Source organism: Thunnus maccoyii, chromosome 15, assembly GCF_910596095.1.
Source record: "Thunnus maccoyii chromosome 15, fThuMac1.1, whole genome shotgun sequence".
Classification (NCBI taxonomy): domain Eukaryota; kingdom Metazoa; phylum Chordata; class Actinopteri; order Scombriformes; family Scombridae; genus Thunnus; species Thunnus maccoyii.
Genome location: NC_056547.1, coordinates 18,482,106 through 18,500,695, shown reverse-complemented (window position 1 = coordinate 18,500,695; position 18,590 = coordinate 18,482,106). Strand labels below are relative to the sequence as shown.

General features: G+C 41.1%; 1 protein-coding gene across 2 annotated transcripts in view; it reads right to left on the bottom strand.

Moving 5' to 3' along the window:
- The window catches only part of gabbr2 (gamma-aminobutyric acid (GABA) B receptor, 2), a 190,741-nt gene that overhangs the window by 39,101 nt on the left and 133,050 nt on the right, over positions 1–18,590 (bottom strand). For both annotated transcript variants that reach the window (XM_042435126.1, XM_042435125.1), the window contains exon 13: positions 15,989–16,111. In XM_042435126.1, the coding sequence (XP_042291060.1) occupies positions 15,989–16,111 (123 nt within the window). The remainder of the gene's footprint in view (positions 1–15,988; positions 16,112–18,590) is intronic.

The window sequence follows — 18,590 nt, the reverse complement described above, 5'->3', positions numbered from 1 at the left end:
CCATATAGGGGACTCCAGGCGGTTAAAATAGCACATACCAGCTACATAAAACAAAAATGGGAAAGGGAAACTAAGAGTTGCATTCTAGAAGAAGTCTGGAAAAAATATTGTGAATCTCAATGGAGGATATCAGGAGTGTTTGGCTGGAAGAGTCTTAATAGATACTTTATCACACCTGTTCAGAAGTCTCACCATTCAGGCTCTTCCAGCTGCTGGAGGAAATGTGGCTCCCAGGAAGCCAATTATTATCACTTGTTTTGGGCATGTCCAAAAGTAAATGCCTTTTGGCATAAGATTTACACAGAATTAGTGACTATATTTGGGGCAAAAATTACTTTTAATCGGGATGAACTCCTTTTTGGGCTTCTACATTCAACATCTACAAATATTAAAACAAAATACCTATTTGGAATACTGAGCATAGCTGCTAGAAAAGCAATTACAAAGAAATGGCTTAAGCCAGACACCCCGTCAATAGAGGACTGATACTATACTTATGAAATCTTTGTAATGGAAAGAATCACCTTCTCCATGAGGCTTCAGGAAATTAAATTTGAGGAAATTTGGGGGAAGTGGAAAATGTATATTTCCCCGAAACATGTCTTTTGTTTACATTTGTGTTTTTTTTTTCTCTCAAACAAAAAACACCCCAAGTTCTATTTTTTGTGTTCTATAATTACACTGAAAAAGATGGATCACTCTGTAAAGATCTAACTTATGATGATTGTGCAAACTGCTACTATTATGTGATACCAAATAAAGATTTTTTTTTCTCCCTAAGATTCATCAGGCTCAGACTAGGTTTGGCTGAATTTCTTTGAAAGGAATATATCAGTGGCTTAACACAGTAACCTGTGTGGCTGTTATCCACTTGGAATGCTACACATCAGATTACCACTTAATTGGAACAATTTTCCCCTGAATGTTTTGTTCCTATCACCTACACCACCCCTTCTTTTTATTTAAAGAGCATTATTAATAATGCCTGAAGCAGTATTAATGCTTTAACTGCCAAGCTGACAGCAAAAAAGTGTGTGGGCTTTGCTCTAAAAAAAGATGCATGCTAAGATCAAAGTAAGCAGAAAATTCACAGGGGTCAAATCCAATCTCACCATGCTCCACTCACAATGCCAAAAAGAAAGAAAGAAAAAAAAGCTCCTCTGGGTTCTTTGAAGAGTCGACTTTGGAAATGACAGGGAGCGAAATCACAGGTTGGGAGAGGAGGAGAGGAGGGTTTAAACCGAGGTGAAATTCGCACACACACAAACAGCCAGTACATCACTCACATAGGTCAGAACACATCTGTCACAACATCTCTTCACAGACAGACCAGAGAATGGCAGATTATTTACAACATATACTGTATATCCAATGACAACTGACTGAGTGAAATTGTAAACCTGCAAAGGAAAAATATCTCTCTGAAGCACTGGGTAACATGAGCAGGGCATTTCCAAATGGCCTAACAAACCAAAAAGTGAGAATACTGCCACCTCTAGTGACTGCTTAAATTAAAAGTCATTGTTCATTCATCATCCATGTCATTTAATATTTGAGATGCCTGTATTATCAGCAAATTAAACCAGGCAATATTCCTCAGTTGCCATCATCTTTTTGGGCCTATTTCTTATATTCTCCATTCAATTTATCTGCACAGCCTTTACACTCAAACAAATGTAAGCCCAAACATACACAAGAACAGTTTGTCACAACCATCCCTGATGAGTTAGGGGCGGGAGTGTGACTGGCGTAGTGCCAGCTTGTTGCAGCGGCCTTGGGTTTAATTATCTGACCTTCCCGTCGACTGGCTCACAGGCTCCCCGCCGGTGGCAAGTGCTAATCATTGTCACCCTCGGCAGTGTGATGATAAGTAGCCATGACACCCCTTATTCTCCCCTTTTCTCTCTCGCTCTGTCTCTCGTCACATATCTTAAACTTCATCTTCCCTAATGTCTCTATCTCAATAGTTACAGCTGGTATGCTGGCAGCCCTCTTCTATTTTAGCTCTTTCGCCACCCTTCTCTCCCCCATCTCTCTTTTTAGCTTCTCCCTTCCTCTCACATGCATCTCTTTCCCTGCCCTTTCTTCACCTTTCTTCTTTTTTGTTTTTCTAGCACTCTCCTCTCATCTCTCTGTCTCTCTTGAGTCTCCTTGAGTCCCCCTATTACTCTTTCCCTGTCCTGCTATCTTCAGTCCTCTATATTGTTAGTGTAAAGTCTGCAGTGTGCCAAAGGCTCAAGGTCCTGTGTAAAAGAACTCCTCCTCTTAGCAGAATATATTTGTATTCCTGGGCTCACAGTGCTGAGGCAGCGCCGATACTTTGTTCAAGCAGTGGCAAAGTGCTCTCATCTCCCCATCACTGGCTGACCTTGGTGGTCCCCTATACCTGGCTCCTAGGAGCAGATGTGCATATGTGCTTAGTGTGTTTATATCTATGCGTGTGTGTGTATGTGTGAAAGTGTGTGGGATCAGTTATTAACCCTCTCTAATTGACCTCTCCCCACATGCAGTGTCATTGAGGTACCAAAGTCTCTCAGTGGTGTTTCCTTGTCCTTGAGGTGAACACCGCTATGCACAGGCTGCAGTGTCAGTGAGCTTGTGGATTCACATGAAAAAATTAATTAGAAAAGACAGTGAAAAAATAATCACCAGTGGATCTGGCAATGACACAGTTCTCATCTCACACAGCTGCTAATTTACAAATCCATCACTGTGGTTTGCAGTTTACAGCATATTGTAGCTAAATAACATAACGGAAAAAGAGGGCTCATTCTCTGTGGGCAGAAAATTTACTGTTGAAAATAATCATTATCTACATGAAATGACAACAGTGAGGTGTGATATCACTGAGCCACTCATAGCCACTATGTTGTTTAGGTGCTAATTGGGGGCGAAGCACGTTCTCGAAAATAGAGATACAAGAGAAGCACTGCAACAGGCACGTAATGGGACCTAGATGCATACCTTCTACCTATCAAATGTACAAAGGAGACATAAATTTGTACCAAGTCAGCCTAAACTGAAGTCAGTTAAGGTAGTACATTGATTGAACTCCTTGGATGTTGCAGAGGAAAAAAGCAATCATTCTGGTTCAATCCCTGGCAGCATTTCTTTCAGTTTGGCCAAATGCTGGGAGCCAAGCCAGTAAAGGTCATACAGTATTCTTGGCGGCTACTATTGGTTGGTATTTCTATACTGAGTAAAGATAAGCAGCAATAAAGACTGTGATAGCTGGTCATTCCAAATTCAAAGAGAAATGGAAAAGTAACGAGTTGTTTAAAGTTTTTTTTAAAAGGTGCATTTTGGTCACCTGAAAAATATTAATGTATTAGAGAACAAAGCACTTCACTATTCAGCCATGTATTGTAAAAGAAAGAGTTGTGCACTAATTGGGCACTAATTGGTCTACATGTTTAAAGGAAGAAGTTATGAAATTAGAAATAATAAAATAAACAAATCAGTAATGAGCAACAAGATTGCTCAGAGAAAAAAAACACCTGCTGGGAATAAGCTGATCGGGTTGTTGGTTGGGGTCAAGGGTTGCAGACTAAACTCACACTCGGACTTATCAGGACAAACAGCTTTCTGGATGATAACGAGGTTAACGATGGTCAAATAGATGGAGGAGGGAGAAACATTTGTGTCTAAGCACACCTCATCATCACCACCTCACTGCCTCTGGGACCACCATCATCATCAGCATCAGGACCAGCATCGCCATCTTGACTCTCGAGCTAATCATGTATCTGTGTGCGTGTGTGTGTGTGTGTGTGTGTCGGCTGCTGAGCCATAATGGAATCCTCAGGGCTGTGGATGAGCAGAGGAGGATGTACATTGATGGATATGTCTGGTCACTGATGGAGGGTGTCTCTGGTATGAAAGAGAGATAGAGGGGAAGACGGAAAGAGAAAGAAAGAGACTGAATGAATGGAAATGTGGGAAGAGAGAGAGAGAGAGAAAGAAAACAGAAACATACACAGGATTATATTGATACAAATAGAAGGAAGGAAGGACAGTGGGTAGGCAGCAGTGTGTATGTGTTTGAGCAAGATCACAGTAACATCACATATTATAATAAACCCCCAAAACACACAAACACACCATCACACACAACATTTCTTCTCTAATTAAAGTCAATTCTGAACAAGCAAAAGAACCAACTAAAACAGCACACACATTCCTGTATGTGCATGCAGAATCTGTTAACGAGTGCATGTTGTGCATAAACACATATACATTGTGTACGTACTTGATCTACTGATAAACACTGGATAAAGCTTTAGTTGTAACTGCAGGAACTCCTGACACCACTTTTCATTTGGGAGACTTCTAATTGGTCAATTGCATATCCCTCATGCTCAATCAGCTGTTGCCTAGCAACTGCAGTCCGGAGGAGCAGGAGGAGAGGAGCAGGGAAAAAGGGCTGGGCAAAAAGTGAGAGCAGAGCAAAGGAGAGGTGCAGGTGATGGTGGAGGTCGGGGGTAATTGTGCTTATTTTGCTAGAGAGAGAAAGAGAGGAAGAAAGAAATACAGTATATAGAAAGGCAAAAGTAGAGGGGAGGGGTAGGAGAAATCACCCTGCAAACGGAGAGACGGAGAGTAAGTAAAAGGAGGTAAATATTGCCACCCAATTCCATTTTCGACAGATTCACTTGAACAGGCTCAGCCATGCACAACCACATGTCCAATTTACCAGCCAGAGTGTCAACAAACACTGCACCTCTGAAGCAGTCCTTAGAGTGCTTTCCTGCATGATTCACTGATAACGCTGGCAGCTTACACATACCGTACACTGCTGTCCTTCAAAAGACAAATATCAGTGCATTGCCAAAGCGTGGCAAAACATCCTGGGTAAATATTCTCCACACAAATGATGAAATCCTGTGTACACTGCAAACTTGGCTAGACATCCAGGTTTTCTTCATTTTCCCTCCAAAAAATAGATTAAAAATAGAGGCAAAGATCTAGACAAGATATAACAAAAACATAAGAAACATGAACATGCTTTCAAACCATTTAAAAAACTTTATCGATTTAATATGCAAGTTGTTGAGGTATCAGAGGTAAAATCAAACTTTTTCTGACATCAAACATCCTACTTTAAATATAGAAACATTGGAGATGGGACTACCCTTATCTTGATCCTGAATTTGATTGGGTTTACTGACTACCAGCAAAATATTCTCACCATTTGCAATCGACTTGTTTGACACCATGTATGTTGTATCTGATGGGTAAGTTAGAAGGTACTCTCATGCTGTGGGAGCGCCCACCTGTTGCACATTTCTAGAACAACGTAGCTCTTGAATTGTCTCAGCTGTTGTCTGTAATGGTGCCCATAACCACATTTGTCTTTCTCTCAGATGATTTGTCAAAACAACAAAGATGGATTGTGTTAGTTGATCTAACTTCTGCCACGAAAGCCTCCTCTTCTGCAGTCTGGCATTGAATTCTCCCTTTTCTCAATGTCATATTTGGAGCTTCCTACTACAATAATAATAATGCTACTGAATTTTCAATTGTGTGGGGTATAGCTACTGATCCTGTGTTCAAACTCTCATAATATGAATGTTTAATGTCCACTGTCACATTAAAGTCACTCATCTTTATTATGTGGTTGTTGTTTTTCATTAATGTGATAAAATGTAAGCCCTTACTTTTCTTGCTTTTTTAAAGTTATTTGCTTTTTTCAGCTCTCTTCTGGTCTGTTTGTTTGTTGTACATTTCATAATGTTCAAGAAATTGCAAAAAATATATATGTATCTATAAAGACATATTCAGCTTCTGTTTTCATAATGCAGCACTCTTTATGTAGGTTGGGGTTTTTAGTCCAGGTGGAGTTAAGTCGTGACTCTTTGTGCTGGCTGGAACATGTAAAAACTGGCAATGCTATAAACAGAAGCGGATATCCCCAAGGTACACCTGTGACACACTTTCTTGGACTACCTTGGAGGACTACAAAAAAGCAAGCCAACATCAGAGACACCATTCTGCTCTCTGCATAATACTTGCCAAAATGGCTACAACAAATCAAGAAATCTGATAAGTGTGTCATCACCATTGATTAGGAGAGATGATCTGAGAAGGTTAACAATGCAGCTACCAACAGTAGAGCCACATGTCTTCTATTCACCACAACACAAGAACTTGATGAAGTCTAATAATGCATTACATGCAGTAACAGTACCTTACTATTACCATAACAATGCATAACCATCTTTTTGGGATCGGCAAGATGCTTAGACTCTCAAGCAGCTGTACAAATCACCATGAAATGTGTGAGGTCTAAGTAGCCTTCCCTTTTGTTCTCTCCCTTCCTTTTTCCTTCCAGAGGTGGTCGATGAGAAAAGGCCTAGGTGGGTGGTGGTTATCCCTTAATGACCCAGTTTACTTTGAAAAGGCACTGATCTCAGCCAGTGCTTTACTCAAGGCTAACAAAGGAGCCTCAAAGCCCATCTTGGCACCATCTTAGCACAGCAGTGTCAGTGCTTCATGGATAATGCTGCAGATGACATTGCTCTTCATTCTACAGAACAAATACTTTATGATTCTCAGTTCTTGCCACATCACTTCTTTGTCTCTGTAAGTGGGAATATGATCACTCCAGGATAAATCTGTGTACAGTAATTCAATTCAGGTCTTGCTTAATCTAGCTGTATCTGTATGACAAAATGTAAGAGAAATTTAATGTCTGTGTTCTACCACAGAATCCCATGTCTGATGTAATATATGTTTGTTATATCATTTTTTTGTGTGGTTAAATGTTGTGTTTTGTTATGTATGTGAAAGACAAATTTCAGAAAAATATGAAAAAGTAAAAATCAAATCGAAATCTGTTTGATGTCCCATAGAACACCATTTCGAAAATGCCAACCGGATTACATGAAATGCAAACAGGACTATCCTTTTACGCCTGCTTTCACAGAGCAGGCTGATAGTGAAACAAGAGCATCGTGTCCTTCATATGGCATTCACACAATCAACAGTTGACTGGGACTGCAGCGGCGAACCTGTGTGTTGTGCAGGAGGAGGGGGAGGAATAATACCATGGGCAGGTAAGTGTGTGGATGTTTAACTGCATTATCAAAAGGATTTTTTTTTTTTTTTTTTACATATAATTCACATCAGTGGTAACCCTTTTCCAAAGTCTACCAACACTATGATTTTCCACTGTATGTTTTTCTACCTTCACAGAGTCACTGGTTTTGGTATATTTTGGTCCAGTAGAGAAATCAATGTACAGTGTCTTGAAACCAGTTTGAGATAGGTAATAGAACACAGTGGAGGTTCTGTCACCTTTATTTTTTGTTAAAACCTGAATTTGTGATTGGTGTAAAGCACCTTTTCCGACCAGTCAGTCCATGTTATGTATATTCTTATTGGGCCCCTATATAGTATGTATGATGGACATTCAAATGCAGCAGTTGCAGACTAGAGCTAATAAAGTTATTGTTATCACTCCATGGTTATTGAATTGCAAGCTCACGTCGTATTTCAAACCTCTTCCATATTGGTGCATTCGAGTGCTCTTGGGTAGCACCAAACTTTATGATTGAAGGGTAGGCTGTTTGCGTTGCAATGATGAGCTATGTTGTAAGATAAGCAATACACAAGCATGGTCTTTGTAAAAGCAAAAATGTGAATTTGGTAGCTTCTTGTGATAAAAAAAAATGTTGCTGTTTAGTCTTGGCAGGGCTTCCCAGAAGCACATGAGTACACCCACCAGGAAGAGGTTACAAAAACATTTTTTTTTGACTGCAAAGGTGAAAGACTGTTCACTATGATGTGTTACCTATCTCAAATTTTTTAAGTGTATGGAGGCTGATTTTATTACTGAACTGACATGAACTGAAACCAGGGGCTTCCTAGAAGACAGAATAAGGTAGTAAAACTATTTTTGTCAATCAAACTATGGTATACAGTAAGGTGGTATAGCAGAAGGACATAAAACTTGTAGTAAAATTTCAATATGTTTTGCAACATTCAAAACACCAGTATAGTTCTTTAATATCACCTCAATCAATTACTGCCTTGCTGACCTCGACCTACATAGAATCCCAGAAGAGCAGGACACTCACTGTCAGCCACACATGTCATCCATCAAGCTAGAGGAACTTAACTGGCATATGTCTTACTCCCTCTGGCCACACTTGCCTATTTCCCCAACCCACCTGCCCAACACCCAATCCTGGCTGGAAATAGGGACATGACTGGGTGTCTCTCCCTCCCTTTGAAGAGGTGACATGAAATTGGAAAGTTGATAGAGCAGGAGACGGTGAATTGAGAGAAAAAAGGACGATGTGAGGAAAAAAAAGGCCAGGATAAAGCAAAGAGAGAAATGGAAGTTCAGAAAGGAAAGCAATGAAGGAAAAAGAAAAGGGAATGTTTCAGGTCAGTCTTGTCCACCGCTACTGCGGTTACAAGCTTGTTTTTCGATTTTCTCTGCTTTTCCAGTGCACTCCCATGGGGTAGGTGCCGGCCAAATGACGAAAAGCAGAAGAGGGATGGAGGGAGATGGGAGCAGGAGGTATGGAATAAGAAGGGTTTCGCTAATAGAAAAGCAGCTGGTAACAGGAATGACAGAAGTGAAATGTATAGATGACAGACATGGGCAGCAAGAGAGAGAGAGACCATTCCAAAGCAAGCATACATGGTGAGGAAAAGGAAACGTATTAAATAAAAGATAGGGGATTGAATGTGAGAAAATCTCATACTTGTGGGAGCAACAGAGTGTGTTAGCAGGTCTGTGAGAGGAGTCTGGGAAAAGTCGCCAACAGAAGTGAGAAGAGGATGACGGACAGAAAAGATGGGTGAAAAAAAGGTTTGTCTTAGAAGATTAAAAACAACTAACCTAATATTAAGTATAATAGTATTAAGTTACTGCCCTCTTACCTTGGTAATCATGTGTATGTGCATGTGCTTTCAAGCTTTAGTTGAAAAAAACTTAACTGTAGGGCTGAAACTACTGATTATTTTCATTAATCTGTTGATTGTTTTCTCAATTAATCAATTAGTTGTTTGTGAGAAGTGAGAAGATGCACCACGTTGCATTAATACCAAACCCTATTAGAGCATATGTGATTCACATGATACAATAATCCTGATGGAAAAAGATATTTGTGAAAAACATTCAACACAAGAGGCAAGCAGTTGCAGTACAGACAGTAGCCACCACAGCTACAATCAAAGGACCATCATTAATAGTGACTGATAAAAAAATGGAGTCAGAACATAATTACATGAAGAACAATTGATAGCAGGTGTCTGCTGTCAAATTGGTCTGATGTAATTATTAATAGAAATTACAATAGATGCAAAAACTGGCCTTCTCATCTGTTGCCTCCAGCATGTCTATTGTCCACAATGCCCCTTTCTGATATTGTGTTACTAACAATGCATCTATTTCTAGCCTATAAAAATATTATATGTAAATAATATGACAACAGATGGTTCACAGTCTATGAGCAAGAGAAATGGCAATGCAATTTGAGCATGGCCACTTCAGATGTATTTTAATGCTATAAGTAAAAATGGCTACGTCATATCTGACCACATGTTCCATGTTAAGTCCAGGTACAATGGAGACCTTAAGAGTGCCCTCTTTAGTCTCCGGTCAGACCAGTGCTGCATCTCAGCCCTCACTTATTTACCTGAGCCCAGCCTGGCAGCGAGGTACCCATCTCCATCTCTACTACTGATAATGAGGGCTCACATCCAAACTAATCATCATCATCTCATAAAGAGGCATATTTTCACATTAAATGCTGGTAGTGAGTCATACTGGCTTGCTACTGCAGAGATATGATATTGGGAACAGATGAGTGCATTGTCAATGCACTGGGATAAGACTCCCCCTCTCTCTCACTTCCTTCTCTCTCCTTCTTGGCTAACCATGTACAGGTGGGGGCAGCAGAGGCAGGGAGAGGCAGAGGGAAATCTCTGTGAGAGCTCCTAAACTTCTGCATGGAAATATGCATGCATATGTGTGTGTGTATATACGCTTTTTCTGCTATGGTTTTCAAATCAGCCATTGATTCTCTATCAGCAGTACGTGTGTTTCTGTATGGATGTATAGATCCTTCTCTGCATGTGTCGCCATGCTGAAGTGGGAGCCCTAACTCGCTATTTTTGTCTCATGGATCAACAGTGCCGCTCTCCGCGTTATGGATGTCAGAAACCATGGCCGTTGCCATGGTGATGCCACACTGCAATATTCTTTTGCAGCCCGCCTGCCGAAGCTTGCAGCAGCTTCCAAGCCGAGGAAAACGACAGAGGAGGGAGGGGAAAGAAGAGGAGACAAGAGGAGAGCCTAGAGTAGAGGGGGTCTGCGGCAGGATCCACCAGAATGCTAATCATCCTTTCTCGACAGTTTGTCCTTCATTATGCAGGAGACAATGCCCAGGACCACAAGAGAGGGCGTTAATGCACACGAAAACACACATGCATATGTACAAAAACATGTTGATGCATGAGTGGGCACAAAGAATCCACGCGCACAAATACAGGCTGAAACATACACACAATGTCATACGCATGAACACAGACACACAGGGCAACAAACATAGACTTGAACGATCCATACACATGCTCACATGCTTCAATACACGTGTGTGCACTGACACTGCAACATGTGTCAGTACTGTTTGGTTTAATCTGATGGCAACCAGTAGTCTGCCGTGCCGCTGAAACATCCACGCCATTAACAAATGCTCAATTATTAACGAGCCACAAAATGGATCTAATTGCTCGCTGCAGCCAAACGTCTCCATCAGCATTCCCAGGACGTGCCTGGAGCAGCCTGAGTTATTCCTGTTCTCAGTAAGCTCTCTGTGAAAAAAAAGACACTGATATGCATAATATTCCCTGTGCTGTAAGGATTTAGGGGTCTGACCAGTGTAAAGAATCAGACAAGAAAGGGGAGTTTCTGTTACCATCTAGGACAAGTTGCCTTTAATCTTATCAACATTTTTATTAAATTCGGCATATTAGTTGGTTATATGTACAACACATACTGAAGTGCAGATCAGAGGTTGGAGACATTGTCAAGGTCACAAGTCATTTCTGTTGAGGGCATATCATCTGCATACTGTAATTAAAACTGCAGGCTTGACGTGCAGCCATAAAATAAGACTCGGGGGTCACTCTCTTCTCATTTTAGAGATTCAAAGACGTAACTCCCTATGTGATCTTTGGTCCTTCTTTACTTTTATTTGGGAGCGTATTAAATCTGTCATGTTTTATGAAGCATTCCACAAGGATCTATTGTCAGCCTCTCTTGTTTCATCTTCTGGCTAATGTTAATAAAGGATACAAAGGGGGATGCCCTAGTTTTACTAATGGTGGTTCATTAAGCTTAGCTTGCTGGATTCAGAGCAGTGGGTTAACCCCTGGTGATGCAGAAGATTGACTCTCTCCATGTTTCCACTGGATAAATCTTAGTTGAACAGCATGAGTGAGATCATTCTCCCCCAAATCTTAAGTATAGCAAGTTGCATGCAGGAGTACCCACTTAGTATATTATGTTTCTCTCTGAAACACTTAATTCCTTAATGCCTTCACACTGTATGTATATCTTGTAAATGTTTGAGTACCCTTGTTGACTCTGAGTCAATAAGGAAACCCTCCTGAGTGATGGTTCAAACAGTAAATGCGGTGGACTGGCAAGTACAGTGACAGTTCAATAACACCACGTTGTCATACTGCATACCCTTGGGTACAGCAGGTAGATACAGCTCTGTGAAACCAAGGTCAATGTTACTCCCAATCCTCCACAGTGGATAAGGGAAATGCAAGGCGGGAGGAGGGGACATTCTGACAAAGACAAAGAGAGAGACAGAGAGAGAAGAAGACACCATAGAGAGAGGGGCGTCGCAGGGGAGCGGTGGCCTAGCATGATGTGAGCGCTCACAGGAAACTGGGTAGCTAATGGTCCCTCTCCTTATGCCAATTACTGTTAGTCAGTCAGAGCTAGTCTTACATGCTCCTGAAGTCCATGGAGACCCTCCACCATGGTCCCAACCCCCCTCCCCCTAATCACACCCATTCCTTCTATGTGGGCGTTCAGACTGAAAACAGCAGCGTGTTAAAAAACACAAGGGGCCACCTTTGCTGGGGGCGTGTTGCTATAGGTAACGGTGAGAAAATGGAATATGATCCAGGAAGACCAGTTTAAACAATACATCTATGAGTTTGAAGGTTTACTAGATGCCTAAAGACTGCACCGTCTTTATAATACTATAAAACAGGGTTTTATAACTCTGTATGCCAATGCAGTACTTTGACAAATGACATTGAGCCAGGTTTAAAGATCCCCTCCAGACATGTATTGAGAGATATGAAAATACTTTGCATGGAACAATAATGTGTGTCTGATATGGTTTTTCCCCTAAAAAAGTATAATTACCACGTTAAAATCTTTAATGGTATCTACTCCTTCTCCCTCATTAAAAAATCCAGAATCTATGAATATGCAAATATATTTAATTTCAAAAGTTTTCCTGCTGGGCACAAGATGTCTCCTACTTCACTGTAAAGTCCATGCTCTGTAAAGTCAATCTCCACATCACATTTGTGTAAGTTGAATATTGGACCAGTATTGGCTTCCAAACTAGTTGTGATGTCACAAATCATGCTTATAGGCCCACCTGTTAAAATCTGATTTTCAAAGAGCACAGAGAAACTTTCCACTTTCAGCAGATGAATGAAAACAACCTTTTAGTGTCAAACTCTGCATAAAAATCATTCTGCATAGTGAAGCTCAAGCATCCAACATGTGGGAAGAAGAAGAAAAACATAATTTTGAGCGGAGGGGGACTTTAACTTTTTTGCCTGACAACCCTGTGTTTTTTTGCATTCCACATGAAGACCCCCGCTGTACCAACACAACAGTTTCATAGGCCTCTTTCACAGTAGACATTTTGATTTGTCATAGTAGGAAAAGCACAGCTGTGACTAATAACATTAACGATGGCTTCTTTCTATTCAAGTGTCCCAGTAAGCCATGACAGTGTGCCAGTGAGCCAACATACACAGTAGCAGGACCCTGAAAATGTGCTGCTAAATGTGTTTTTCTTATCGTGACATGACATGTCAAAATGTCTTCCTTAAAAAAAGACCTATTGAAATGAATGGAGAGGTTGTGCTAATGTTAGACTGAACATGGCCAAACTTTCCTTTGGTATATATATGTTACTTTGTTTCTCTTTAAAATGCCTCATATCATTTATTACCATGTTACAATGTATGTCTATACTGTGTTATCATTCTCTCTTTTTACACCCTTTTCAGGGTATTTGGGTTGCCTTCTGGTTTCTGGTCCCACCTGACAGGCTGGGGAGGCCCAGGGCACAGAGGAGCTCCAGGCTGCTTCTCTCCCAGCTGAGCCCCAGGAGGGTCCACTGCTGCTGGTGCTGGAAATCTGGCAGGCTGGGCAGGCATGTGGAGCCTCAGCCCAGGCATGCAGATCCACGACCCCAGGGGGGATGCAGACTCCTACACTGAGTGGTTAATATATTCACAACACTCCCCTGGCTGGGGGCTTAGAGTCTGAGAATACTCCACGAGGACCCCACTGCGCACACTGACAACATTCACAAATGAATATGTTAAGCAAGGCTTTGCTACACCCTTTAGGCAGGCTTAAATATATAAGTGGCTATCATAACAAAGGAAATATGGCTTTGTCTAGAGTTGTACAAATGTGCTAAGTATACCTTCCAAGTACGCCAAAAGGAGCACAAGAATGTAAATAAGTCTGGCAAGATATCATGCATCTCTACACTAGTTTCCCCCTCAGTGATGTCCCAGAGGAATCTTTTCATCAAGTAGTAAGACAGAAAAGATCTCTCAGTACTGTTAGATATGCACTATTTATCACTTCACAGGATTTTCACTTAACTGAAGATACGCAAAAGTCAAAACTGGGTGCAAGACAGTGTCAGCTACCCTTGCATCCCCCGTAGGATGTTGGCAACAAGCAACATGAAAATCCATTCAATATGATCAAAAGAAGTCTCCATAAAAATCCACCATTAGACCCTGCTTTCACTGCAGTGACCTTCTGATAACCTCTGTTTAGTGGAAGGGTCAATGAGGATCCATCCCGTGCTGTCGATTTCTGAGGACTTTGGGCTCTTGGGAGGCAGTTAACGGTCTTGTGGCCTACATAGAGAAGTCTGGGGGACTTGAAAGACAATTCATTAGGGAAAATCTCCATTTAGCAGCAACCATGGTCCATGGTCTTCAAAGACAAATGATTTAATCTGAGCTGCAGTGGAATAATTGCTCCTGCCTGTCAGTTGTTAACGGCAGCAGTAAAGTAAACAGAGTCTCTCCTGTTACACTGAGGTATTTGTCAGCACATAAAGGGAATAAGATATAGGAATGTAAAATAGATTTTTCAATAACGCTATTGTTCCACCAACACACTTTGTGACATGGACATATCCAATAAACAGGAAAGAAAACAAAACATGCCAGAGGCGTTTATGCCCCACACTAAACATCAGGTACAGTATAACTTCATTGTCAGGTTTTAATTTTTCTTGTCTCACTGGTATGTTTTTGTTTCACAGAGAGCCCAGCTCTATAACCCCTTTCTTTTACCATTACACTGCATTATTTGCCCCTGGCTTAATGTAAGCCTATCTTTGTCTTTAAAAGCTTAATAGATTTAGGAACAAATGGTTTTGCAGCCTCTTATGCTTAACCAGTGGAACGCTGAACCATCTATTTAAAGCCATGAGCTGATCTTCTCAAAAACAAAACAAAAAAAGTAGACTAAATGTTTTTTTTTAATACATGCAGCTTGAAATCATCCTGATTCAAGCATTTAACCCCCCCCCCCCCCCCCACCCCCCTTTAAGCACTCTGCTGGACATACTGGCATTACAGCATTTCTCAGCTTCATACTACAATATAAGCTATAGGGAACATGAACAAACCATTTTCTGCCAAAGTTTGAGTTTTTGAGAGATTTTCTGTTCCTGTTTTTTTATTTTTTCTGAGCTTTTCTCACTAGTTTGAAGTGAGCAGGGCTCAGTTGGAATAAAATTGAATGTCATGTATTTCTGTGCACCAGTCAGGATTTACAGTAGCAACATTGGAATCAAAATGTGATGACAGTTGTAGGGTTGTTTGCTTACGTTGCCTGTTCACTGTCAAATCTGATCAAACCAGCCCCACACAGTCCTGATGAAAAAGAGAAGTATTAAACTCTTAATAAATAATTATGATATTTTTTTCTGAACTTTAACTTTGATTGTTGCGCATTTATAAATGAGTGTTTAATGTTATTGATAAATACTTAAGATATGAAGAGAACAAAATTTTATACCAAGGAAATATGAGGAAAATGAAAACTCAATCTGCCACTTTAACCAAATAGACTAACTCCTTAGAGAAAAGAAATGTGCAGATGTGTTTATTCACAGTCTACATTCCCTTAATACCGCTGACAGTAATGTGCAAATATGTCATATCTCACTGAAAAACACACTTCACACTCCATCAACCTCTGACGCTCAAGCTATGTTCACGTTAGCCAATTGGGTGCAAAGCTAGACAAATCTCGAACCAACCACAGAAAATCAGAGTCTGCTAGAGCCAATCGCAGCAACGCAGAGTTCATTTCTACTCTACACCACACCACCTCTTCTGCAAGGAGGACCTGGTGCCAAGTGCCTCTTTTCCAACAGGTCTTGCCAATGTCTCACATCCAAGCTGGCAAATGTCCGGCCACGGGATGAGCACAGGAGGCAGCGATGGCTCACATCCTGACCCAAAAATAACAAGCACAGCAAAGATGCTCATGCTACAGCCCAAGGCGGACATTTTGTTTGCCTAAACTCCAAACACACAGGCATGTTTAGCGAGAATCTGTGTCACTGGGAATCTCTCCCAGCTGAGGCAAATTATATAAACATAAACAAAATCACAGTCAAGCGCAAGTTTGGACAAGATGGAAAAGAACATCAAAATACACACTGACCTCCAAGCTGTATTCTTCCACAGTCCTCTTAAGCGGGTCCACAATCTGCCAGCAAATGAGGATGCATAAGTCGATTAGCAGCATCCCGCCAACGATAATCAACAACTTCTGGTCCTTTATGATCTGGAAGAGGAAATGAAGATGAGATACTTTTATTAGCCCAATGGCACACACCTGCTAATGTTCTGCATGTGTGTCTGTAGCGTCTTTTTAAACAACACTGCTTATTGACCACTGTAATTATGTAGACCGGGTGATTCTCATCCCATCTCAGGAACCAGAGCCCTGCTGGTTTTCATTCTAACCATCTAATCAGGGACTGATTAGAATGTATTTAGCTGCAATTAACCACCTACTAGGATAGAAAACCAGCCAAGGACCAAAGACCTGATTCAGAATTTGATACTGGCATTCTTATACTCTGTGGCACATGTAGTACATTTAGCATGACAGCAATGCATTGGCCCAGGACCAAGAACCAGTGATTGACATTCACTTCTGTCAGTACTGAGCCACAAACAACCCACAATTTTGTTACCTTGCGGCCAAAGAATGTGGAAAAGATCCACCAAACAAGAAGCAATGCTGTCGGCCATTGAAGCTCCTCTTTTGTACCATGAACTTTAGAGGGATGAAAGCCATGACCTGTTTGTGATCTTTATTTATAATATCGTTTGACTGTCTGGAACCGCAGATCAAAGGAAAGGTCAGGCAACACAGGCTGGGCTGTGTTTGGAGAGCATCACATAGCCCAGATGCAGCGCAGTGGTATCACACAGGTCTCCATCCACCGGTGGGCCCAGGAAGAGATGCATGAGGGGATTTTTTTTTTGATCTGCTGTCTTTTGATGGTGTTGGCATTGAACAAATGAGACAGAACAGAAAAAGCTAGGCAGGGGACATTTCTTGTAGAAATATTGCACTGCTTTAGGGCGGTTTAGAGAAAGGAAGAAGCAGAACAGGTTATAAGGCCACTTCAAAGCCAATGAAAAAAATATTTGATGCCAAGATGGACAGCAGTTAAAACGCCTATATATTACAGTAAATGAAATACATTTTGGTCAAATCTAGCTGATGAAAATAATTTTCTATGATTCTAACAATTTAAGAGTCGTGACAAAGATATTCAAGAGGTGTGATATTTTAGGGGAATTTACAAAAAGAGCTCTACACCACCATCTGTTCTACTGTGATATGCAACACCAACACCAACTGAGTCTGCTAGACGAACTATGTAATGACTCTAAATTACCTGAAGTGTTATGTACTAATTTCCCATAAATATCATCCCTCTGACATACTACTGGGTTCTAGTGTATTTGTGTTTACTGATGAATTTAATTGAGAAAAAAGACCAAATAATTGAAAACAATGCATGCGCACATGGCGTTGACATGAATGATAATTCAGAGAGAGTTCAAAACTTAGATAAAGTAAGTAGACCTTGAGTTATGATTTTTGTTTTTGAGGTCAGGAATGAGCTTTCATGCTCAACTACTTAAATATATTATCTTGGCAAATTCATTGGTAACATTTCTAAATAAACATTTGCTCATATCCATTTCCTGTGTAGTGTCAATCAACAAGCATTTTCTCATGGCCCGGAGCTACAATGTATCTCCGCTGTGATAACATCATTTGCATTTAGATGCTGTAGCAAAACCTGAGGCCATTGTAGCAACAGTAAACTAACGCTGATCTATCAGAATCCAAGAAGTCATGTGAAACTTTTGATGAAACTTTGTTGAAAGTTGTTTATGACGTTTCTTTCTGACAAGCTCAACTGATGTGAATATGTGAACACAATTATTGTTTGTGTGTCTGTGTATGTATGCATTCTATGCATATTCATGCCAGGGTAATGAGTGCATGAGCACTGTGTGTGTCTGTTTGGCTCTGTGAATTCGTGCCACATGTGTTTCTGCCAATATGTCACTAAGGACTGCTCAGTACAGTAAATTACCAAGATAGGCAGACTGACAAGTAGCAGCTACAGGGGTCTGAGTGTGAGGGGGTTGTGTAAAGGCTGTTTTTTGTGTGTAACTGTGTATATTTGTGTATCTTTGTCAATGTAGTGTGTGTTTGTGTGTATTCAGAGAAGGAGGACATTGATTGAAAGACCCCCCCCCCCGCACTGTCTCTGGCACTGAGCTCTTTAAGAAGTGAAGGAGTGCCGGCCGCAGTCCATCGAGTGGAACCCTTATCAAACACACCCCTGATTTACAATCTGTGCTCTCCCAGTGTGCAGGAAAAAAAGATGGAGGGAAGGCGGAATGAGGGATTGAGGGATGCGGTTCCAGCCTTACTGTTTGAGGAGAAGATGGCTAAGACTTGTGCTTGGCCCTCTACTGACAGTGGTTGGCAGATATTTCAGGGCATCAACAGCAACCATCACTTTACTGAAGCCAAAGCACCTGCACTCAGTCAGTGTGGAGGAAGTGTGATGTGTGTGTGAGGCCCTGCGCACAGACGCGGGCCCTGAACCAACAGAGGACACATCTTGAGGTTTAAGGGCTGATGTCTGTAGTCGGAGTGAATACTGCTTCTGAGGAAACATTTGTTTTGTCTCTGAGGGAAGAGGGGGTAAGAGGGGAAGCTGAGC